This window comes from Balaenoptera borealis, assembly GCF_965194805.1.
Source record: "Balaenoptera borealis genome assembly, chromosome: 2".
Lineage (NCBI taxonomy): Eukaryota > Metazoa > Chordata > Mammalia > Artiodactyla > Balaenopteridae > Balaenoptera > Balaenoptera borealis.
In genome coordinates this window covers 78,849,265-78,874,709 of record NC_138867.1, presented here as the reverse complement: position 1 = coordinate 78,874,709, position 25,445 = coordinate 78,849,265, and the positions used below count along the sequence as shown (strand labels likewise).

General features: G+C 36.5%; 2 protein-coding genes across 2 annotated transcripts in view; both read left to right on the top strand.

The window, feature by feature from the left end:
- LOC309622470 (uncharacterized protein) overlaps positions 1-3,393 on the top strand; it is a gene marked incomplete at its 5' end in the record, with an annotated part of 41,839 nt that extends 38,446 nt beyond the window's left edge. The window contains one exon of the mRNA XM_082378524.1: positions 3,164-3,393. Coding sequence (XP_082234650.1) covers positions 3,164-3,260 — 97 coding nt within the window. The 3' untranslated portion in view covers positions 3,261-3,393. The remainder of the gene's footprint in view (positions 1-3,163) is intronic.
- Positions 3,394-4,901: 1,508 nt separating this feature from the next.
- The window catches only part of SPATA9 (spermatogenesis associated 9), a 38,017-nt gene continuing 17,473 nt past the window's right edge, over positions 4,902-25,445 (top strand). The window contains exons 1-3 of the mRNA XM_082378601.1: positions 4,902-5,862; positions 6,018-6,106; positions 23,997-24,224. Coding sequence (XP_082234727.1) covers positions 5,802-5,862; positions 6,018-6,106; positions 23,997-24,224 — 378 coding nt within the window. The 5' untranslated portion in view covers positions 4,902-5,801. The remainder of the gene's footprint in view (positions 5,863-6,017; positions 6,107-23,996; positions 24,225-25,445) is intronic.

Here is a 25,445-nt window from a genome sequence, read left to right as displayed (position 1 = left end):
TCATGCCTGGCAGAGGTTACAGCCTAAAGCAGATAAGTCTGAGACTCTAACCAAAGGCCATAAAAATATATGGACTATGGATACTTAAATGTGTTTAATATTGCTTTGCTTGAAAGGCTTCAATTTTAGATTGCCTGTTTCCAAAGTGGAGATGTCTATTAGAAGATACATAGCTGCTCAAAAACTCTTATTTCTGGTTATGACTACAGATTTGAAGAGGGAGATGTAAGAAAAGAAAGATTTTCATCTAAAACATAGATTTGTAACAAACTTTTCTAAGGCTAAAATAAGATCTTTTCAATCAGAAGAATATTTTATATCATATGTAGTTAGTTTTTTCACATGTTATATAGAATATAGTTGTGAAACATTCACCTCAAAATCTGAGCAAGTTACTAATGAAAGAAATGGCTTTTCTAGGTCCATAGAAAATAGCACATAGTTTGATTCTGTTCCACTGGATGTAAGTTCCAGTAGAGCAAGGGTTTTTGTCTATTTTTTAAATTAAATTAAATTTATTTATTTATTTATTTTTGGCTGTGTTGGGTCTTCGTTTCTGTGCATGGGCTTTCTCTAGTTGCGGCGAGCGGGGACCACTCTTCATTGCGGTGTGCAGGCCTCTCACCATCGCGGCCTCCCTTTTTGCGGAGCACAAGCTCCAGACGCGCAGGCTGAGTAGTTGTGGCTCATGGGCCTAGTTGCTCCGTGGCGTGTGGGATCTTCCCAGACCAGGGCTCGAACCCGTGTCCCCTGCACTGGCAGGCAGATTCTCAACCACTGCACCACCAGGGAAGCCCGGTTTTTGTCTATTTTATTCACTACCCTATTCCCAGTGCTGAACAGTGATGACACATAGTAGGTGCTCAGTAAGTATCGAATGAATGAAAAGAGTCCCTTTACCATTATTACTGGAATAGCTTTTAATGACTGTTTTTTACCAAAGTTGTTACAGCAATTTGTTCAACAGGTTATTTCCTTTCATTGTTTTTATTAAATATTGAGAAGATATATTTATATATCATTGTAAGGGATAAAGATTATAGTCCTTCGATACCCGTACACATGATTAAGTTTTAGAAAAAATTACACTACCATTACCTTCAAAATCCTTATGTGGCCTTGTGCAACCCCATCTCTTCATTCTTCTCTCAGAAATAGTAACCACTATCCTGAATTTTATGTTTATGGTTCCCTTGGTTTTTTTCTCTCTTTTGCCACATATATGTGTACTCCTAATATATTGCTTAGTTTTGAGTGTTTTTGAACTTCATATAAATGAAATCATGCTCTGCTTTTTTTTCTGTATCTTGCTTTTTTCTCATTCAAAATTATTATATTACTGAGATTTATTCACGATGTTGCATGTAGCTGTAATTCGTTCATGTTTACTGCTGTAGAGTAACCATTATGGGTATATTATAATAGATTTATTAATTCTGTAGTTGAAGAATGAATGTTTGGGTTGCTTATAATTTCTTGATATTACAATTAGTGCAGCAGTGAACATTCACATGGCCTGAGTCTTCCATTGTAAAGGAGGCCTTTGTAGCTCCTTCCAGCTGCCTTCTGTGTCCTCCTAATAGGACCCCATTAATCTTCAAAAAGCTTTCTTCCTTTCTGGCCTGAGATCTCCTTGCTTCATCTTGTACTTCTGCTGCTGCAGACTGATGTCAGCTATTTCTTCAAGGAGTCCTGGCTCATGGTAGGGGGGAATTATATTAAAGCCCAAAGGGACTTCCCTGGTGGTGCAGTGGTTAAGAATCCACATGCCAATGCAGGGGACATGGGTTCGAGCCCTGGTCCAGGAAGATCCCACATGCCGTGGAACAACTAAGCCCGTGTGCCACAACTACTGAGCCTGCGCTCTAGAGCCCACAACTACTGAAGCCCATGTGCCTAGAGCCCATGCTCCACAACAAGAGAAGCCACCGCAATGAGAAGCCTGCACACCACAACGAAGAGTAGCCCCTGCTCACCGCAACTAGAGAAAGCCTGCATGCAGCAATGAAGACCCAACACAGCCAAAAATAAATAAATAGATTAATTAATTAATTAATTAATTTAAAAAAAGAGGCCCAGAATCTGGGTGCTAGGGGTGCTCTTTTCTACTGTGTTGGCAGTGTTTCTAGTTATTTCATTCTGTATAGCTAGAAAAAATGTATTTTTAAAAATCATGAGTTTATGATGATATAGTCAATTCTGTTTAACATTACAGTGTTTTACTTTGTTCTTTGATTTTATAATTAGGTTTTTTTTTCTCTTATCCTGAAATTCTTGATTCCTAACATTATTAACCCCAAAATGTGTTTATACTGCATTATGAGGAAAAAAATTTCAAATAACAAAACCAATATCAATACTTCCAAGGAAATGACTGAATGAAATCTAAAATGGCTTTTCTAGTTCTTTTTGTCCTTGGAATGTTCTGAACTGTGTTCTAAAGTCACTCAAAAAACTTCTAATTCGATAAGATACATGCACCCCAATGTTCATAGCAGTACTATTTACAGTAGCCAAGACATGGAAACAACCTAAATGCCCATCGACAGATGACTAGATTAGGAAGATGTGGTATATACATACAATAGAATATTACTCAGCCATATGAACGAATGAGTATTGAGTAGCGTTCCCTGTGCCATACAGTAGGTCCTTATGAGTTATCTATTTTATATATAGTGTATTACAGGTATATTCTTTTGATCTCTACTGCATCATATATTTTCATTTACTCATGTTTTTATCAGTACTAAATCCATGAACTTGCTACACTTTTATTTTCTATCCTCAAATATATAGAATAATAGGCTGCAATTAATCTACTCAGTATTATCTAGCTAAAAAAGTGTAAAGAAAAATCAAAGACATATGTTCCCAGTGTATCTATTTTCTAGTTCTTACTGTGCTCATCTTGAATTAATTCAGTTAATTATTTAGGTCATGTCACTGTCATGGGTAAAATAAATTAAAATGTGCTTTGTGTGTGGGGAAAAAAAGTTTTCTTCCCATAGTGTTTGATAAACATTATGTGTGTGTATGTATATGTAATGTGTCTTATTTTGCATTTACATATCAGTTAATTGACTCCATGATGAATTTGTTAATGATAAAAATTTTCATCCTGCCTAAGACGTAAGTAACAAATATGATTATATTCTTCCAGGAAATATTTTTGTAAAATTGTAAAAGCATTATCTACTTATTGGGAATATAGCCTTGAGCCAACCAAAGACCCTGAGCTCATGAAGTTTATATTGTGATGCAGGAAACAGACAACAACAAATCTGCTTCCCAGCCTCCTACCATCTAATGAACCTCAGCAGTTCCCACAGTTGGGTAGCAATACCAATGTTGCTAATTCTGTTCCCTGTGTGGCCTGTCATTTTACTGTAACTATTTGAGGACTTCCATTGGTCTTTCCATCCATTAATATGGTTGGGTACCATACTAATGGTACCCAACTGGAATTGTAGAATATAGTTATTAAATAATTTTTAAGGAGAAGCAAAATGTTATATCTATTTTGAAACATCTTTGAAAATCTGTATTTACAAGATACATAGCAGGTATTTATTTTTCGTGGGAAAAAGATGGTTATTTACCTTATAAAAGAATTTATCTAGGGTTAGTTACTTTTAAAGAATAAGTTCCCTTAGTACATTTCAAATGATTCAATTTTCAAACATCCTACATACAAACTGCCTCAGATTCTTATTAGAATTTATTTTATAAGTATGGAGCACTCAATTATAAGTTGTAAAGAATAACAACTAAAGATAACCATTGACATTATTTCAAATAACTTTATCTGTAATAATGTAAGATGTGTGAGGATATAGGTATAAGATATGATTAAATAAAAACCAAAACATTTTCAGATATGGTCACAAATGTTAAGCGTGGCAAGGTGGAATGTTTTTACTTATCACTCCCTGCCTTTTTCTACCACTCCCCCATCCTGAGAGAGGGTCATTAAGAAAGAAAAGACAAAAAGAATTTTGTTAGAATAATTAACAAAGAGTCAGTTAAGCTTGAAGTGTGGGAAATATTAACATGATATGTTTTTCTTGTAGATTTGTTAGTTTTATAGGCTGCCTAGGAGGATGAGAATGGATGAAAAGAAAACTGAGTGAAACAACTGGGAGCTAGGACATTGAGGGTGGGCAGATGGAAAAAAGAATTAGGGAGTTGATGGGAGTGGAGAACATAGAAGTAGACCAGAGAGAGCAGGTCCTAACAGATGTTACTCTGGTAGACTCTGATAGCCAAGTTATCTTAATAGGACAAATAAAGTTTTCATTTTCTTATAGACTCCCAGTTTGTGTGTTCATCATTGTCTAATAATTCTTTCTGGCAATAGATTTCACTTTCCAAATGTTAAGGGTATAATTTTCTTAAGCATTAGATTTATGATGGAGGAAAGCAGGTTCTGTTAAGGTTCAGAGAGGTGGTTGTGCTGTGATGGAGAGTATTCTCAGGCAGACAAGGACTAAGGACAAAGTGAAAGCTGGGGATCTGGCAGGCTTCACAATCTAGAGGAATCCTTTGATGAACATTTCTCTTTCCCGACATTTCCCCTAAATAGACCTCCAGCAGCCAGTTTTATGCCTGCCAAAGAAATCCATCTAGCTGCAGTTAAATATAAAGGCTTCAAATTAAAATGGGATTTTTGGGTGGCACAGTGGTTAAGAATCTGCCTACCAATGCAGGGGACACGGGTTCGAGCCCTGGCCCGGGAAGATCCCACATGCCGCGGAGACACTAAGCCCATGTGCCACAACTACTGAGCCTGCGCTCTAGAGCCAGAGCAACTAAGCCCATGCGCCACAACTACTGAGCCTGCGCTCTAGAGCCCACGAGCCACAACTACTGAGCCCGTGTGCCACAACTACTATAGCCCACGTGCCTAGAGCCTGTGCTCCCCAACAATAGAAGCCACCGCAACGAGAAGCCCGCGCACCACACCGAAGAATAGCCCCTGCTTGCCGCAACTAGAGAAAGCCGCACACAGCAACGAAGACCCAACGCAGCCAAAAATAAATAAAATAAATAAATTTATTTTTAAAAATTAATAAAAAAATAAATAAAATGGGATTTGAGTTAACCAACGCAGCTCATCCACACTAAAATATAACCAGGTAGTCAATCAAGTCTGCATAATATGCAGTTCTTCCCATGTTTGATAAGGGGAAAATAATGGTCATCTGAAGTGGGAGAGTACTAGAAGAGACAAAGATGAAGAAGAAAAAAAGGTTGAGATTTTAAAGAAGGCAAACCAAAGACTTCACGATTTTGCCTGGGTCTGATATAGTGATCCTCATTTGGGTGAAGGAAAAACAACCTGTTCAGAAGTCTTTCTGAGTTAACTGCTGGTGTTTCTCTTCCACGTGGCATCAAATGTGAAGCATTTCTTTTAAAGCGTATGCCAACTTTTTTCAAAGGGAGCTTTGTTCTCAGGTGATCCAATAATTGAAGTATCACTGCAGAAATTGGGACAAAATTCAATTCATATTGCAGAACTCCTTAGTGTGCTTCATTTTTCAATCCCATTTCTCCTCCCCTTGTGCCTCCAAACACACTCTTCCTCCTCACTGCCAGAGTGATTTCAGAGGATTCTGTAACAAGTTCTCAGAGGCCCATTGTGAAGTAACAGAGAATCCCTGCAGTGAGCTGCAGGTTCTGTCCTTGCCTGCGTTCCTGAGTGGAGGGCTGCCATCATCCCTCACTAATGGTAGAGTAGGACAAGCAGTGCCCAGGCCTGTAAGCTTGCCACGAACTAGGAACCCACGCAAGAACTCAACATGCCAGTCAAACCTGTTGGGTGGATATGTGGGCAGGTGTTGAAGAACTTTTCTGGAAGAAGTATGCACAGTCTTCTTGTAAAGGGGATATGGGTGTGGAAACTGGGAATTAAATCCCCAAGGTGGACCCAGTGTTCCATGATCTTTTAAATTATGTTTAGGGGATTTTTAGTTAAGCTTTTTTTTTTTTAACCCCCTAACTTCTTTTTGTCTTAGTCGAGGGAATCCAGAAAGTAATCATGGGCCTTATAGATGAGTTTAAAGATGAATTCCCTACCATCCTAAGATTATCACAGTCTAATCAGGTAATGTGATTTTATAACTTTGAAAGGATTATAAAAAGTATATTGTATTTTTAGTACCAATTATTTAATTTGTGATTTTGAGATCAGTATTTGAAGCTTAGGAAAACATTACTTTCACCTCAGAAAAACACCATTTCAACTCTTACTCATTGCGAGGGGTCTACGGAAAGCAGAAAGACTGTGGACAAGGAAGTGAGGTAGAAAGATAAATAAAGTTTAAGGACAGTCGCACTACCATTAGATTGGAAATCCAGAACTTTCTCATAGATACAATTGCAATGTAGTTTACTTAAGATTTGCTTAATATAAAATCAGAAAAATACCTAGATGTACTTTAAAATCTGTGGCAATTAAGTCAGTGAAAAAACATAACTGATATAAGTTATAACAATGGAAAGATAAATATGGCATGGATGTGTGTTTTAATGTGGAAAGAAAATAGTAATATCAATTTAAAGTATATATGCATATGTTTTAAACGTCTGTTGCAAAAAGGTTTTAGATATAATATTGGGAGTGGAAGGAGATAGGTAGAGAATCGTAAAGACATTTAGTTAGGAAAAAGTAACATCTTGTTTAGGGGACACATGTAACCTGATTTACTCAAAAGTACACAACTCGTTTTTAAAAAATATTTATTTATTTGGCTGCACCGGGTCTTAGTTGGGGCATGCGGGATCTTCATTGTGGCATGCAGGATCTTTGTTGTGGCATGTGAGATCTTTGTTGTGGCACGCGGGATCTTTAGTTGCAGCATGCGAACTCTTAGTTGTGGCATGTGGGGTCTGGTTTCCTGACCAGGGATCGAACCCCGGCCCCCTTGCCCCCTTGTACTCTGGAAGCACAGAGTCTTAGCCACTGGACCACAATGGAAGTCCCAAAAGTACACAACTCTTAATGGAAAAGTGTTGTTTTAGTCATTTTGGCCACAGTTGGAATAGAGTATGTTGTAAAGTTATATGGTACAGTAACAACCTACTTATCCAGAAATCAGACTTTTGGCAATGTCAACATGAGGAACATAGCTAAAACCTGGAAGTAAACAAAAAAGCACTGTGAGTAACATAGTAATCACAAAGTCTGTATATTTCATTCCAAAGGAGAGGTATTAGAGCTACCTTTAACCATTCATCCAGATAACCAGGCATTAGACACTTAATAAATACTTTGCCTGGAACTGGGAAGAAGGAATACAGAGATTAAACAAGGCAGGGTTCCTTCAGTCAGTGAGCTTAATCTCATGGAGACAGAGTTATAAACAAGTAATTGCAATGGAATATGGTAAGAGGCATATACAATTTAGAGGAAGGAATGACTCTACATAGGGTAGTCAGAGAAGACTTCATGGAGGAAAGATGCTTAGACTGGGTCTCAGAGGATGAATTGGAATTCTCAAGGTGAAGAAAGGGATCAGGTAAGTGGGTAGGAACAGGGAAAAATATTCCAAAGGAAGCAGTGTCATGCCAAAAATGTATGAAATATCATAGCATGTTTCCAGAATGTTAAGTAAATTTGAATAAATGGCGTCAGTCTTGGGTCTAGACTTTAGGAAGGAGTGATACTGAAATGTCAGTATCTGGATGCACAGTGGTAAGGTGGCATCTAGGTGGTGGCTGGCTAAGTAGCAGAGGATAAGCCTTAAAAGCTCTAGAGGGCAAAATGGATTTTGTAATTCCATATCTTAATCTTGGTGTCTAGTTGCTTCCTCTTTTTGTATTCCCCTAGTCTTGGTATAAATTCTTTTGAAACATGAGAGACTTTTCTTGGCTATGCTCTGGAGTATTAAGGAAAGAGATGCTTGGTCTAGGATGTAAAATGGTTAAGGCCAGCACAGTAGTGTCAGTAATTATTGAGAAAACCTCAAGGTAAAGCCAAGGAAGCCTAGGCCTGGAAAGCCCTGTTGTCCTTCCAAGTTGTGATTCTCCCACCATTGCCAACATTAGAGAAACTGGGTTTTATTTAATCAAAGTTGCAACTTTCTTTCCAACTCCCTTCCTCTCTTCCTACCCTCTGCATAGCCTCATTATCACTAGAGCCATAAGTATGCTTTATGTGAAATAGATTGATATTCTGATCCCCAAAGAACTCTAAGTTCCTATTTCCAAATCCCTGAAGTCGTTCACTTATAAGAGCTATACCCAACCCAAGAGAAGAATATAAACATAAAGTTACTTTATTTCTCATTTTCAAAACACTTACATTGTTCTTTTTCCACCATTTACTTTGAAGAAAGTGTTGCTGAGAGTGGCAGGAAACCTGAGTAGTTAGGGGATATTATAACACATTGAAGTTATTTGCTCTTCAAAAATAAATTATCCAGAAAACAATGCTAATACTCTGTTCTTAACTAGATTATTTTTAAAGGTCAGATTATAAATGTTGCAGATTTTATTATTTCTAGTGTGGTCCATAGTTCCCAAACATACTGAAAAGAATGGTTTTAAGACTACTTAGAGGGCTTTATTAATTGGGTTGTATTTTAAATCTCTAAGTTTTGTGATTGGTATTTTTATTTATTTAGGAAAAAGCCATGTTGCTGGCCTGGAGTAAAAAAAAAAGATTTAGAGATTTGGTGGGAGTGATGGTGGTGGAATTTTTATAGAGAAATACACAGAGAATAATGGCTATTAAATAGTTCTTCATGGCTAAAGATTTTGAAGGACATTTTTTTTCTGGGGCTGGGGAAAGTTAATTTTAGAATTTTGACTTGAGGTCCTGGCTTCTAAGTTCTTGTACTCTCCACTCCCTCCCTTCCAACCAGCCCAGACCCCAATACGCTCAGTATCCACATCTTTTAGTAAAAGTAACTTTTTAAGGTTTACACTTGCAAATTGCAAATGATTTCCATATGAGGACTTTAAAATATTAAACTTTTAAATTTGAACGAATGAAAAAATGCATGCTACAATTAGGGAATTAGAAATTTTTAATTCAGATAATCTTCACTTGAATGAGAGAAATCTTTTATGGGAAACAGGGTCAATTTTGTGGGTTTTAATTATGAAAGGTGGTTATGTATTTTCTGTAATTATCTTGCACTTAACTGTATACTACAAAATTGAGGATTGTAGACAGAGCATAATAGAATCCGTGCAAAATTTTGGCTTTTACATCTGTAGATACATTTTTCTGAATTCTCTATGCTTTCTTTTTTTTTTTTTTAAACATGTGGGACAAAAACTGCTGGTGTTACCAAACCAGGTTTCTTTGCCCGATATGCAGAAAGCCTAATGCTGAGACGCTGAGGTTTGCAGCAGAGAAAGGGTTTATTCAAGAGGCAGCCAAGTGAGGAAACAGGAGAGCAAATCTCTGATCCACCTCCCCAAAGGCAAGGGGCTTGGATTATTTGTGCATGACGAGTATAGGGTAGTCAGAGATGCTGGTGAAGGTGTTTGGAGGCAAGAAAAAGGTGAGGTAATGTCTGCTCTCTGCAGGCATATCTGAGTTACATGCTTCTTCACAGGATGTATGTTCAGAAAATGTGGGTGTTAGCATGATCTGAGGGTGGAACTTTCGGGCCTCAGATGTCAAAAGGTCACCCATTGCACACTTGAGCAGGCTCAGTTGAATGGTCAAGTGGTCTTGACCAGTTTGAACTGGGCAAGATTAGCTCCATGTTTCTGAAGCAGCCATTACTGTAATGACCCATATGTCAGAGGTGTTATCTGTATGGGGTGGTTAAAGGAGTCTGGTGATATACAGTATTTGTCTAAGCTACGTGAAGCTTGGAAGGTACGCAATTTGCAGGAACAGTTAAGGCAAGCTTGATCAGTGAAGGCAGATTACAAGCATAGGGGTTTTTAACAAGACGCTCCCTTATCTGCTGTTCTGTAAGACAAGCTAAAGAATTGCTGTCAGTCACCAGTTTCTGTTAACCCTATGGGGCACAGTTTCAGAATGAGCTTTTTAACCTTGTGGGGCACGGTTTCACTGGGGATGCACCAGTGATGTCTGGAAATTACTTGTATTGGTATTGGGGTTTCTAAATATAATGAGAGTAGAATTGTAACTAGAGTGTTCGATAATTCAGTTGTATTTTTGTCTTTGGTGAGTTTTTTCTTGTGGGACACTATCATTATTGTGAAAATTTGCAGAGCACATTGTGCACTGAAATCTTTCTGGGTAGTTTCTAATTTAATATTTGTTATATTTTTCCAAATTTTTTCAATACTAACTTGTTATATTTTTCTGATATTTTTCATTTGTTCATTTAAATGAATATATTTGTAGAGCACCTACTATGTGCCAGACACTATTCTAGGCACTGGGGAAAGATCAGTGAGCCAGATGGATATAGAACACTGCTGCCATAAAACTTATGTCCTAAAAAAACCCGAAACTTATAACCTAGTCAAGTAGAAAACCAGTAAACAAGGAAAATAAACTACATATTATATTAATGGTAGGTCTTAAGGGAAAGAAAGCACATAGCAGAGAAAGGATATGAAGTAGGGGTAGGGATGGGGAGAACAATTGATGGGAAAGGTAGGGTGACCAAGAGGGTCTTAGTGAGAAAGTGATTCTTGAATTAAGACTTAAAGGAAGTATCTACCTCCTAGAGTAATGAAAATAAAAACAAAAATAAACAAATGGGATCTAATTAACAAATTATTGACCCAGGGGATTTTTGCAGAAACTAACGCCTGTGGCTGTAATACGTCTTCTGTCAAAAATGTGTTACACTTGACATTCACAGAAAGATAGACAAGATGAAAAGGCAGAGAGCTATGTACCAGATGAAGGAACAAGATAAAACCCCAGAAAAACAACTAAATGAAGTGGAGATAGGCAACCTTCCAGAAAAAGACTTCAGAATAATCATAGTGAAGATGATCCAGGACCTCGGAAAAAGAATGGAGGCAAAGATCGAGACAATGCAAGAAATGTTTAACAAAGACCTAGAAGAATTAAAAAACAAACAAACCGAGATGAACAATACAATAACTGAGATGAAAAATACACTAAAAGGAATCAATAGCAGAATAACTGAGGCAGAAGAATGGATAAGTGACCTGGAAGACAGAATGGTGGAATTCACTGCTGTGGAACAGACTAAAGAAAAAAGAACGAAAAGAAATGAAGACAGCCTAAGAGACCTCTGGGACAACATTAAACACAACAACATTCGCATTATAGGGGTCCCAGAAGGAGAAGAGAGAGAGAAAGGACCAGAAAAAATATTTGAAGAGATTATAGTCGAACACTTCCCTAACATGGGACAGGAAATAGCCACCCAAGTCCAGGAAGCGCAGCGAGTCCCATACAGGATAAACCCAAGGAGAAACACGCCGAGACACATAGTAATCAAGCTGGCAAAAATTAAAGACAAAGAAAAATTATTGAAAGCAGCAAGGGAAAAGTGACAAATAACATACAAGGGAACTCCCATAAGGTTAACAGCTGATTTCTCAGCAGAAACTCTACAAGCCAGAAGGGAGTGGCATGATATACTTAAAGTGATGAAAGAGAAGAACCTACAACCAAGATTACTCTACCCAGCACGGATCTAATTCAGACTTGATGGAGAAATCAAAAGCTTTACAGATAAGCAAAAGCTAAGCGAATTCAGCACCACCAAACCAGCTCTACAACAAATGCTAAAGGAACTTCTCTACATGGGAAACACAAGAGAAGAAAAGGACCTACAAAAACAAACCCAAAACAATTAAGAAAATGGTCATAGGAACATACATATCAATAATTACCCTAAGCGTGAATGGATTAAATGCTCCAACCAAAAGACACAGGCTTGTTGAATGGATACAATAACAAGACCCATATATATGCTGTCTATAAGAGACCCACGTCAGACCTAGGGACACATACAGAGTGCAAGTGAGGGGATGCAAAAAGATATTCCATGCAAATGGAAATCAAAAGAAAGCTGGAGTAGCAATACTCATATCAGATAAAATAGACTTTAAAATAAAGAATGTTACAAAAGACAAGGAAGGACACTACATAACGATCAAGGGATCAATCCAAGAAGAAGATATAACAATTATAAACATATATGCACCCAACATAGGAGCACCTCAATACATAAGGCAACTGCTAAGAGCTATAAAAGAGGAAATCGACAGTAACACAATAATAGTGGGGGACTTTAACACCTCACTTACACCAATGGACAGATCATCCAAACAAAAAATTAATAACGAAACACAAGCTTTAAATGACACAATAGACCAGATAGATTTAATTGATATTTATAGGACATTCCATCCAAAAACAGCAGATTACACTTTCTTCTCAAGTGCGCACAGAACATTCTCCAGGATAGATCACATCTTGGGTCACAAATCAAGCCTCAGTAAATTTAAGAAAATTGAAATCATATCAAACACCTTTTCTGACCACAATGCTATGAGATTAGAAATGAATTATGGAAAAAAATGTAAAAAACACAAATACATGGAAGCTAAACAATACATTACTAATTAACCAAGAGATCACTGAAGAAATCAAAGAGGAAATCAAAAAATACCTAGAAACAAATGACAATGAAAACACGATGATCCAAAACCTATGGGCTGTAGCAAAAGCAGTTCTAAGAGAGAGGTTTATAGCTATACAAGCCTAACTCAAGAAACAAGAAAAATCTCAAATAAACAATCTATCCTTACACCTAAAAGAACTTACACCTAAGAGAAAGAAGAACAAACAAAACCCAAAGTTAGCAGAAGAAAAGAAATCATAAAGATCAGATCAGAAATAAATGAAATAGAAACATAGAAAACAATAGCAAAGATCAATAAAACTAAAACCTGGTTCTTTGAGAAGATAAACAAAATTGATAAACCATTAGCCAGACTCATCAAGAAAAAGAGGGAGAGGACTCAAATCAATAAAATCAGAAATGAAAAAGGAGAAGTTACAACAGACACCGCAGAAATACAAAGCATCCTAAGAGACTACTACAAGCAACTCTATGCCAATAAAATAGACAACCTGGAAGAAATGGACAAATTCTTAGAAAGGTATAACCTTCCAAGACTGAACCAGGAAGAAGCAGAAAATATGAACAGACCAATCACAAGTAATGAAATCGAAACTGTGATTAAAAAATCTCTCAACAAACAAAAGTCCAGGACCAGATGGCTTCACAGGTGAATTCTATCAAACATTTACAGAAGAGCTAACACCCATCCTTCTCAAACTCTTCCAAAAAATTACAGAGGAAGGAACACTCCCAAACTCATTCTATGAGGTGACCGTCACCCTGATACCAAAACCAGACAAAGCTCCTACAAAACAAGAAAATTACAGACCAATACCACTGATGAACATAGATACAAAAATCCTCAACAAAATACTAGCAAACAGAATCCAACAACACATTAAAAAGATCATACACCAAGGAGCTGTTACAGTGGAGGATTACTGGGCTGAATTTCAATATTATGACGTAGTATGAGTGTGTTTCGTGTTTGGTAATTGCAATCATTGTTGCTTTTGTTGTGGTCATCCATTTACAATGCTTGGTGTCAGTTTATTTATTTCTTGTAAAAATAAAATACAGTTTGTGTGTGTGAAAAAAAAAACTGTCAGAAAAAAAAAGGATCATACACCAATATCAAGTGGGATTTATCCCAGGGATGCAAGGATTCTTCAATATATGCAAATGAATCAATGTGATACACCATATTAACAAATTGAATAATAAAAACCATATGATCATCTCAATAGATGCAGAAAAAGCTTTTCACAAAATTCAACACCCATTTATGATAAAAACTCTCCAGAAAGTGGGCATAGAGGGAACCTACCTCAACATAATAAAGGCCATATACAACAAACCCACAGGAAACATCATTCTCAATGGTGAAAATATGAAAGCATTTCCTCTAAGATCAGGAACAAGACAAGGATGTCCACTCTCATCACTATTATTCAACATAGTTTTGGAAGTCCTAGCCACGGCAATCAGAGAAGAAAAAGAAATAAAAGGAATACAAATTGGAAAAGAAGAAGTAAAACTCACTGTTTGCAGATGACATGATACCATACATAGAGAATCCTATAAATGCCACCAGAAAACTACTAGAGCTAATCAATGAATTTGGTAAAGTTGCAGGATACAAAATTAATGCACAGAAATCTCTTGCATTCCTATACACTAATGATGAAAAATCTGAAAGAGAAATTAAGGAAACACTCCCATTTACCATTGCAACAAAAAGAATAAAATACCTAGGAATAAACCTACCTAGGGAGACAAAAGACCTGTATGCAGAAAACTATAAGACACTGATGAAAGAAATTAAAGATGATACCAACAGATGGAGAGATATACCGTGTTCTTGGATTGGAAAAATCAATATTGTGAAAATGACTATACTACCCAAAGCAATCTGCAGATTCAATGCAATCCCTATCAAATTACCAACGGCATTTTTTACGCAACTAGAACAAAAAATCTTAAAATTTGGATGGAGATACAAAAGACCCCGAATAGCCAAAGCAGTCTTGAGGGAAAAAAACGGAGCTGGAGGAATCAGACTCCCTGACTTCAGACTATACTACAAAGCTACAGTAATCAAGACAATATGGTACTGGCACAGAAACAGAAACATAGATCAATGGAACAAGATAGAAAGCCCAGAGATAAACCCATGCACCTATGGTCAACTAATCTGTGACAAAGGAGGCAAGGATATACAATGGGAAAAAGACAGTCTCTTCAATGAGTGGTGCTGGGAAAACTGGACAGCTACATGTAAAAGAATAAAGTTAGAACACTCCCTAACACCAAACACAAAAATAAACTCAAAATGGATTAGAGACCTTAATGTAAGACCAGTCACTATAAAACTCTTAGAGGAAAACATAGGAAGAACACTCTTTGACCTAAATCACAGCAAGATCTTTTTTGATCCACCTCCTAGAGTAATGGAAATAAAAACAAAAGTAAACAAATGGGACCTAATGAAACTTCAAAGCTTTTGCACACCAAAGGAAACCATAAACAAGACGAAAAGACAACCCTCAGAATGGGAGAAAATATTTGCAAGCGAATCAATGGACAAAGGATTAATCTCCAAAATATATAAACAGCTCATGCAGTTCAATATTAAAGAAACAAACAACCCAATCCGAAAATGGGAAGAAGACCTAAATAGACGTCTCTCCAAAGAAGACATACAGATGGCCAAGAAGCACATGAAAAGCTGCTCAGCATCACTAATTATTAGAGAAATGCAAATCAAAACTACTGTGAGGTACCACCTCACACCAGTTAGAATGGGCATCATCAGAAAATCTACAAACAACAAATGCTGGAGAGGGTGTGGAGAAAGGGGAACCCTCTTGCACTGTTGGTGGGAATGTAAATTGATACAGCCACTATGGAGAACAGTATGGAGGTTCCTTAAAAAACTAAAAATAGAATTACCATATGATCCAGCAATCCCACTACTGGACATATACCCAGAGAAAACTGTAATTCAGAAAGACACATGCACCCCAATGTTCATTGCAGCACTATTTACAATAGCCAGGTCATGGAAGCAACCTAAATGCCCATCGACAGACGAATGAATAAAGAAGTTGTGGTACATATATACAATGGAATATTAATCAGCCGTAAAAAGGAACGAAATTGGGTCATTTGTTAAGACGTGGATAGATCTAGAGACTGTCCTACAGAGTGAAGTAAGTCAGAAAGAGAAAAACAAATATCGCATATTAACACATGTATGTGGAACTAGAAAAATGGTACAGATGAACCGGTTTGCAGGGCAGAAGTTGAGACACAGATGTAGAGAACAAACGTATGGACACCAAGGGGGGAAAGCCACGGTGGGGTGGGGATGGTGGTGTGGGCCTTGGGGGGCATGATCTAGATAAGAACATATGGCATAATTTATTATTTCGTCAACTCTAGTTATGTGGTAAAGCATTGTTTAACTGTCAATGAGAAAATCTCAGATTGCTCTCCTTGGAAAAGTGATTCTTTGGATAATGTTCAATTAAATTTAATAAAGGAACATTTTATTTTCTTTAAAAAAAAATGTGTTAAACCTAAAAGCTTTTGCACAGCAAAGGAAACCATTAACAAAACAAAACCCTTAGAATGGGAGAAAATATTTGCAAATGAAGCAACCGACAAGGGATTAATCTCCAAAATATACAAATAGCTCATGCAGCTCAATATCAAAAAAACAAATAACCCTATCAAAAATGGGGGGAAGATCTAAATAGACATTTCTCCAAAGATGACATACAGATGGCCAAGAAGCACATGGAAAGATGTTCAACATTGCTAATTATTAGAGAAACGCAAGTCAAAACTGCAATGAGGTATCACCTCACACCAGTCAAAAAAATCTACAAACAATAAATGCTGGAGGGGGTGTGGAGAAAAGGGAACCCTCCTGCAGTGTTGGTGGGAATGTAAATTGGTGCAGCCACTATGGAGAACAGTATGGAGGTTCCTTTAAAAACGTAAAATAGAACTACCATATGACCCAGAAATCCCACTCCTGGGCATATACCCGGAGAAAACCATAATACAAAAAGATACATGCACCCCAGTGTTCATTGCAGCACTATCTACAATAGCCAGGACATGAAAGCAACCTATGTCCATCAACAGAGGAATGGATAAAGAAGATGTGATACATACATACCACATGGAATATTACTTAGCAATAAAAAAAGAACAAAATAATGCCATCTGCGGCAACATGGATGGACCTAGAGATTGTCATACTGAGTGAAGTAAGTCACACACAGAAAGACAAATATATGATATTGCTTATATGTGGGATCTAAAATAAAGGGGGGGTACAAATGAACTTACTTACAAAAATAGAAGTAGAGTCACGGATGTAGAAAACAAACTTGCAGTTACCAGGGGATAAGGGGGGGAGGAGGGATAAATTGCGAGATTGAGACTGACATATACACACTACTAAATATGAAATAGATAACTAATAAGAACCTACTGTATAGCACAGGGAACTCTACTCAATACTCTGTAATGACCTATATGGAAAAAGAATCTAAAAAAAAAAAAAGAGTGGATATATGTATATGTATAACTGATTCACTTTGTACACCTGAAACTAATACATTATAAATCAACTATATTCCAATAAAAATTAAAAAAAGAAAAAACTTGAAGGAAGTGAGGGAGCAAACCTTGGTGTCCCTGAGAATCAAATGGCATAGTTAGTTCAAAGTCCCTGAGATGGGAGTATACCTAACAAGTTCAATAAATAATGAAGGAGGAAAAGGGAGAGAAAAAGACTGTGAGGCCAAGGAGGTAAAGAAGAGGCAGTCTTTGTAGGACCTTGTAGACCATTGTATGTACTTTGGCTTTTACACTGAGTGCAACAGGAGGCCACTGAAGTGGTTGAGCAGAAAAGCAAGATCTGATGTGATCTAAGTTTTAATTGTGTCTCTTTGGCTGATGTGCTGAGGAACAGAATGAAAGGGAAGGGTGGAAGCAGGGAGGCCATTGAGGAGGCTAATTTTCAAGTCTGGAGACGAGATGACAGTGGTATATAAATAAAATGGACTGAGTGTTGGTACTGGGGCTAGTGAGGAGTGGTCAAATTCTGGGACTATTCAGACAAAGAACTGAATAAGATGTGCTGACAGGCTGGTTTTATAGATGTAGGGTAGTAAAAAGCTGATGTTACTAGAAATTGGAGTTCAGCATTAAAACTGCTGATGATAGAAGAATGGGCATGGCTCTGGAAAAAAGAAAAGTAATGGGGAAAGCAGGATATATATTCAAAGAATGGAGCTCAAATAGAGAAATATGGAGCAGGATTCTTGAATCAATCTGATTAAATGATGCTAAGTTTCTTTTGGTAAATGGTCTTTAAGTATCTTTGTTTATCTCTGAGGTGGTGGTGGTGGTTGGGAGTTGGACTTTCTTTTCTGACATTTGCTGATATGCTCAGATGATGAGCGTATGACAAAAAATATCATCTGAATTTGCACACTTTGCCACTGATTCCAGGATGCTTAGGCCAAGGGTCAAAAAATTAAAAAGGGAAAAGAAGGAAATGAGGACTTCTTAATTTCAGTTCAACATTTAGATTTACATATATGGTTTGGTAGGAAAATACATAGCATAGATAGTAGACAAAAAGGAAAAGCTGGTACCTCAGAGGGGAAAACCTTTTATTTAAAAATTTTCTGTTAGAGCTAATTTAAAAAATAACTCACTGAAAGTAAGAGTGAATTGGAACCATCATCATAAACTGGTGACTGTTTTTTTTAAGAAGAAGAACGTCTCCTTCTGCATCTTAAGGAATATAAGTAGCTCTTCCATGCTGTCACCTTTGTATTCCCAGAGCCACGAAGAACCATTGACCATGCACCCCCGTGCCCAGATTTGGTTTCTAATATACTGTTCTTCTTAAAAGCAATAATGGTCTTCTTGGGAACAAATTGATTTCATGTTTTGGGGCAGGGAAAATAAAAGGGGTCAGAAGCATACTTTGTTGTTAGAAATAATTCTTTCAGTTATGTAGGAAAGTATCAAAAAAGGAAGGCATTTTAAAAGGGAAGTGCAGTCATATTGTAACCATTTAAGCATTAAAGGGAAACAAAGATGATATTAATTAGGAACAAGTTGAGTCTGTTGGAAAAAGCCATAAACTCAGGAGGAGACTAAAATGAGAAAGATAACACAAAATGCACTAAAGCATTATTATAATGCACTCGAATTTTTAAAAATATTGTCTATAATAAATGCTGTATTTTGGTGAACACAGATTATATGAACCTTACAGGAGAGTTTTGATTAATAGATTATTTATTACAAATAAGCTTATTTTTCTACAGAGATAAAAATTTAGAATTTGTAAAAGAGAGGAAAGTTGAATGGATCAATCTAGTATAATGTTTGGGGGAATGCATCAAGACTGGTTAATAGAAATACATGTGTAAAGTCAGTGAATCCAGGCCAACACGTACAGATTACTAAGATTTTGTAAAGGAACTCACAAAATAAGGAGAGGGAAACTACAGAATGTTGTTTTGCAACTGAAGAAATAAAGGGTCCCTAAAACACTGAATGAATGACCACATAGACAAGGTTTCACTAAAGGTGGAACTGCACATATCCAACTCCTGTTTGCCCTGGCAATATGGTCCTCACCTTCTGGTTACAAATTATAATGAGAGAAAACACAGTACTGTCGGCCCTTGGTATCCAGGGATTCAAGCAACCTCTGATTGAAAATATTCGGGGGAAAAAAAAAATTCCAGAAAGTTCCAAACAGCAAAACTTAAGTTTGTTGATTTACATAGCACTTACATTGTATGAGGGTTTATAAGTAATCTAGAGATGATTTAAAGTATAAAGGAGGATGTGCATAGGCTATACGCAAATACTATGCCATTTTATGTAAAGAACTTAAGCATCCACGATTTTGGTATCCTCAGGTGTTCTGGAACTAACTAATCCACATGGGATGCCTAGGGACAACTGTAAATTGTAATCAGAGGTAAAACCAAACTTATTCCAGCTGCTCCACCTTGAGGAGGAGTTGGGAGGAAGAGTCAGTGCAGCAAAGCATAACGTCACAAGAGAAATTGAATCTGTATGTGCAGGAACTTTGGTTACTGCAGACAATGTGGTTTCTCTTCAAGGTGTGCATGCAGCCAGCTTAGATAATATCAAGTGATTGCACCTGTGTGTTCTTTTCACTTGTTCTACCTACCATATAACTGCTTGTAAGAATTGCTGTGCTCTAAAGTGGCTTGGAATTATAGCAACTGTAGCAGCCCACAACTTAGCCCATCCTCTACTGTTCTACTGACGAGGAGGGTTGAGACCACAGGTGGGCTAATGGGACTTTTTTGCTAAAGTTAATAGATTAAGCCACAGTAGGACACCAGGTGTTGCAGAAATACATCTTCATTGACAGGCTAGAACAGCTTTTGGTTATCTCCAATGACAAATGCTGAAGAGTAAGAGAAGTACTGAATTTTGATGACAAAAACAGCACTAATAAAATTATGACTTCAGGATAGAAGTTGAGGCATTTAAAATAAATATACAGTATGTTAGCTCTTAAACAAATATATGATGCTTATTGTAGACCAAAAAATCCAAAAGATGTTTTGCACTTATATATTTGTACTCAATAATTAAATGAGATTCAAAGTTGCTTCTTTGTGTTATTAACCAACTCTTTCCCCCAAGTTATATACTGAAAAGCCAGAATAGCTCATAAAATTACTTAAATGAATAATGGAAATTATACTTGTCTGTTGCCTGGAATGCAGTCTAACCTGTGCTAGAACAGAGAAAGAACTACATGTCCTGTGTTTTAGAAATGCCAGAAATATTTTGTCAGAATGCTCATAGAAGATTTGAAGTTTTCAGAACTAAAAGTTTTGTAAGCTTGTGGATTAGTATATAAGGTTTTTGTTTCATTTTTCTTTAAACTGTACAATGCATTGTGTATGTATGCTATATTTTAACATTAAAAAATTTAAAGTAAATTGTACATTATGATTATGTATATATGCTATATTTTATATACAAGGATGTCCACTCTCACCACTTTTATTCAAAAGTAGTTTTCAAAAGTAGTTTTAGAAGTCCTAGCCACAGCTACCAGAGAAGGAAAAAAAAATCAAAGGAATCCAAATTGGAAAGGAAGAACTAAAACTGTCACTGTTTGCAGATGACATGATACTATACATAGAAAATCCTAAAGACACCACCAGAAAACTACTAGAGCTCATCAATAAATTTGGTAAAGTTTCAGGATACAAAAGTAATATTTAAAAATCTGTTGCATTTCTGTACACTAACAACAGACTATCAGAAAGAGAAGTTAAGGAAATAATCCCATTTATCATTGCATCAAAAAGAATAAAAAAAAAAAAAAAAAGAATAAAATACCTAGGAATAAACCTACCTGTGGAGGTAAAAGACCTGTACTTGGAAAAGTATAAGACACTAATGAAAGAAATTGAAGACACAAAAACAGATGGAGAGATATACCATATTTTTGGATTGGAAGAATTAATATTGTTAAAATGACCATACCACCCAAGGCAATCTACAGATTCAGTGAAATCCATATCAAAATATCAATGGCATTTTTCACAGAACTAGAACAAATAATTTTAAAATTTATATGGAAACACAGAAGACCCCAAATAGCCAAAGCAATCTTGAGAAGGAAGAACAAACTGGAGAAATCAGGCTCCTGGACTTCAGATTATACTACAAAGCTATACTAATCAAAACAGTATGGTACTGGCACAAAAACAGACACATCGATCAATGGAATGGAATAGAGAGCCCAGACATAAACCCACACACTTATGGTTAATTAATCTATGACAAAGGAGGCAAGAATATACAATGGAGAAAAGACAGTCTCTTCAATAAGCTGTGCTGGGAAAACTGGACAGCTACTTGTAAAAGAATTAAATTAGAATGTTCTGTAGCACCACATACAAAAATAAACTCAGAATGGATTAAAGACCTAAATGTAAGACTGGATACTATAAAACTCCTGGAGGAAAACATAGGAAAAACACTCTTTGACATAAATAGCAGCAATATTTTTTTTTTGATCCATCTCCTAAAGCAAAGGAAACAAAAGCAAAAATAAACAAATGGGACCTAATTAAACTTAAAATCTTTTGCACAGCAAAGGAAACCATTGACTAAACAAAAAGACTACCTACTGAATGGGAGAAGATATTTGCAAATGATATGACTGGTAAGGGGTAATGTCCAACATATATAAACAGCTCATACAACTCAACATTTAAAAATCTAACAACCTGATTAAAAAATTGGCAGAAGAACTGAAAAGACATTTTTCTAAAGAGGAAATGCAGATTGCCAACAGGCACATGAAAAGATGCTCAACGTTGCTAATCATCAGGGAAATGCAAATCAAAACTACAATGAGATATCTCCTCACACCTGTCAGAATGGCTGTCATCAAAAAGAACACAAATAAATGTTGGTGAGGATGTGGAGAAAAAGGAACCCTCCTACACTGTTGCTGGGAATGTAAATTGGTGTAGCCACTATGGAAAACAGTATGGAGATTTCTCAAAAAACTAAAAATAGAACTGTCATATGACCCAGCAATTAGACTCCTGGGTATATATCCAAAAAATCAAAAACACTAATTCGAAAAGATACATGCACCCCAATGTTCATAGCAACATTTATTTACAATTGCCAAGGTATGGAAGCAACCTAAGTGTCCATCAACAGATGAATGGATAAAGAAGATGTGGTGTATATATACAATGGAATATTAGCCATAAAAAAGAATGAAATTTTGCAGTTTGCAGCAAAATGGATAGACTTGGAGGGCATTAAAGTGAAATACGTCAGACAGAGAAAGACAAATACTGTATGTTATCACATATATGTGGAATCTAAAAAATACAACAAACTAGTGAATAAAACAAAAAAGAAGCAGACTCACAGATATAGAGAACGAACTTGTGGTTACCAGTGGGGAGAGGGAAGGGGGGGAACAACATAAGGTTAGGGGATTGGAAAAAAGGGGTTATTATGGGATTATATGAAATCATGTATGTTAAACTTTTGAAAATTGTAAAGCACTGTAGAATTTAAAGAACTTTTCATTCAATTAAAAAAACCCAGATATCTCAAGTTGATGAATTTAGCACTTTTCTGTATATGGAAAGATGCAAGAGTCTGGGATCATTAAAATCATTCCTTTGATATGCACCTTAACTAATAAAAATATTTTAAAGTAAATTATACATTATGTATTATATATATATGCTATATTTTATCATTTAAAAATTTTAAAGTAAGCTGGGAAAATATTTGTAACAGTTTTGAATAAGAATTATTATTTGAACAATTCAAACACTGAATGATATTTGAATACGAATTGTTTACTTTTGGGACTTCCCTGGTGGTGCAGTGGTTAAGACTCTGCGCTCCCAATGCAGGGGCCCGGGGTTTGATCCCTGGTCAGGGAACTAGATCCCACATTCATGCTGCAACTAAGAGTTCACATGCCACAACTAAGGAGCCCATGTGCCGCAACTAAGGAGCTGGAGAGCTGCAACTAAGGACCCTGTGAGCCACAACTAAGGAGCCTGCCTGCACAACTAAGATCCAGTGCAACCAAATAAATACATATTAAAAAAAAAGATTGTTTACTTTTTTTTTTAAACATCTTTATTGGAGTATAATTGCTTTACAATGGTGTGTTAGTTTCTGCTTTATAACAAAGTGAATCAGTTATACATATACATATGTTCCCAAGATTGTTTACTTTTGAAAGAGCTCTTTTTTAAAAAATCAATGCAAAAAACAGATAAATCCAGAGAGAAAAATGAAAAATTTATATTTTTAGGCTACTAACTTAATTCTGGATATTTATCCTAAGGAAAAAATCATATATTCATATAAAGATTTAAATACCTGGGGTGGGACCAATGAGTTGTAAGGAGGGTGGGAGATAATTATTGGACACTTAGTATCAGGCACAGTGTACAGTTATGTGGTACTTGTCTCTGCCTGAAGTAGATTTTAATAATGCACTGGAAACAAATGGGTGGTTGCTGGTAGGGTGAGGGGGGATGGAGGGAGGGAGCAGTGTGAGCGAAACAGGTGAAGGGGATTAAGAGGTACAAATCTCCAGTTCTATAATAAGTAATGGGAATACAATATACAGCATAAGGAAGATGATCAATAATATTGTAATAACTTTGTATGGGGACAGATGGTTACTAGACTTGTGGTATTCATTTCATACTGTTTGCAAATGTCAAATTATATAGTATACCTGAGACTAACAATATTGTACATCAACTATATTTTAAATTAAAAATTTTTTAATAAATAAATACTGCACTGGAGAATCACACATCAGTCACTTTTCAAAGGCTTATTTTCCAGAAAAGAGAACCCGTGCAAAAAACATCCAAAATCAGAATGGCTGTAGCTTTAGCCAAGATCAACCGAGGAACATTAATTCAAGGATTGAACAGCATATCCAGATCCTCCAAATCAGTTGCCAAACTTCTGCAGCCTCAGCTTGCTTGCAGACTTTTAGAGTTAAGGGACATATCTCATCGTCTGCTCAAGGAAGTTAATACACCAAAGCAACCCCTATATAACCTGCAGGTAAATAAATACTGCATTTGCACAGGCTATGGATCTTTTTTTAGGAAGTATTTTGAAATTGTAAGATTTGGAAAATGAAAATGTAGCACATTTGGTTGTCCTAGATGTAAAACAAGAATAGTTGGATAAGAGAAATAAATAGATGGGCCTTTTTTCAGTATAGTATATTCTCTCGTTTAAATAAATGTGAAAAAGGAAGTAATGCAGACTTTTTTCTCCCTTGTTATTTGATTGAACTAAATGAAACTATCAATTTCAAATGGTTCAACCTAAATATAAGCATGCAAGTTACCACTTATGTCAAATCTGAAAGAAATTCTACAACAAGCCTTAAAAATGATGTGCTTTGTGTCCTTTTCCCCATAACCTTGTTATGTTTCCAAGATAATCTTTGACATAACATATTGAGTATATTTAGCTATAAACTCATTTCGATAGACCTGTCAGTGTCCAGGTCTGTTTCAAATACGTGTTCTATGTTGTTTTATTGAGGCCCTATTATATTTTGTCAAAGTTTTTCAGGACCAGTTTCTTTTTTTCTGAACTTTATGGCACAAAACTCTGGGTTTTTCAGTCTGGGCATTACTCAAAGCATCCCTTTGTTGAAGGGAGAGTTAAGCCAGAAAGGAGATGTATTAGTTCTTGTACTCAATCCAGAGTTGAGAAGGTTTCAGGCATAGCTGGATATAGGTACTCAAATGATACCTTCAGGATCCTGTTTCTCTCTTTTACTGATCTCTTGGCTCTGCTTTCTCTGTGTTGACTCCATTCATAGACTGACTTTCCCCTCGTGGTCACAAGATGATTTGCAACTGTTCCCAGGCTACATCCTTCCAGGTTCAACTACAGCAGAAAAGAATGAGTCCTTGACCCAGCATTCCTGGCCAAGTCCTGAGGTTCACTCTTAGAGAATGGCTTACCTCTTAACCAGGGAAATGGGGGTGCATTGATTGGCCTAGGACTTGATTACCTGCTTCATTTCTAGAGTAGGGGTTGGAGCCCCATCGAGACAACATGACTTAAGAATGGGGAAAGGATGAATCCTCAAAAATCTGTGTTGTTTTAAGAAGATGAGAAAATAGATGATGGGTGGCTAAAATAAACAAAATATTCAGTATATAGGAATCTCTTTTTAATAAAAGATTTTGACATTTCCGGAAATCATCAGATATTTCAATTATGAATTGCCTGAGACAACATTTATAAAAGGCTCCTTTATAA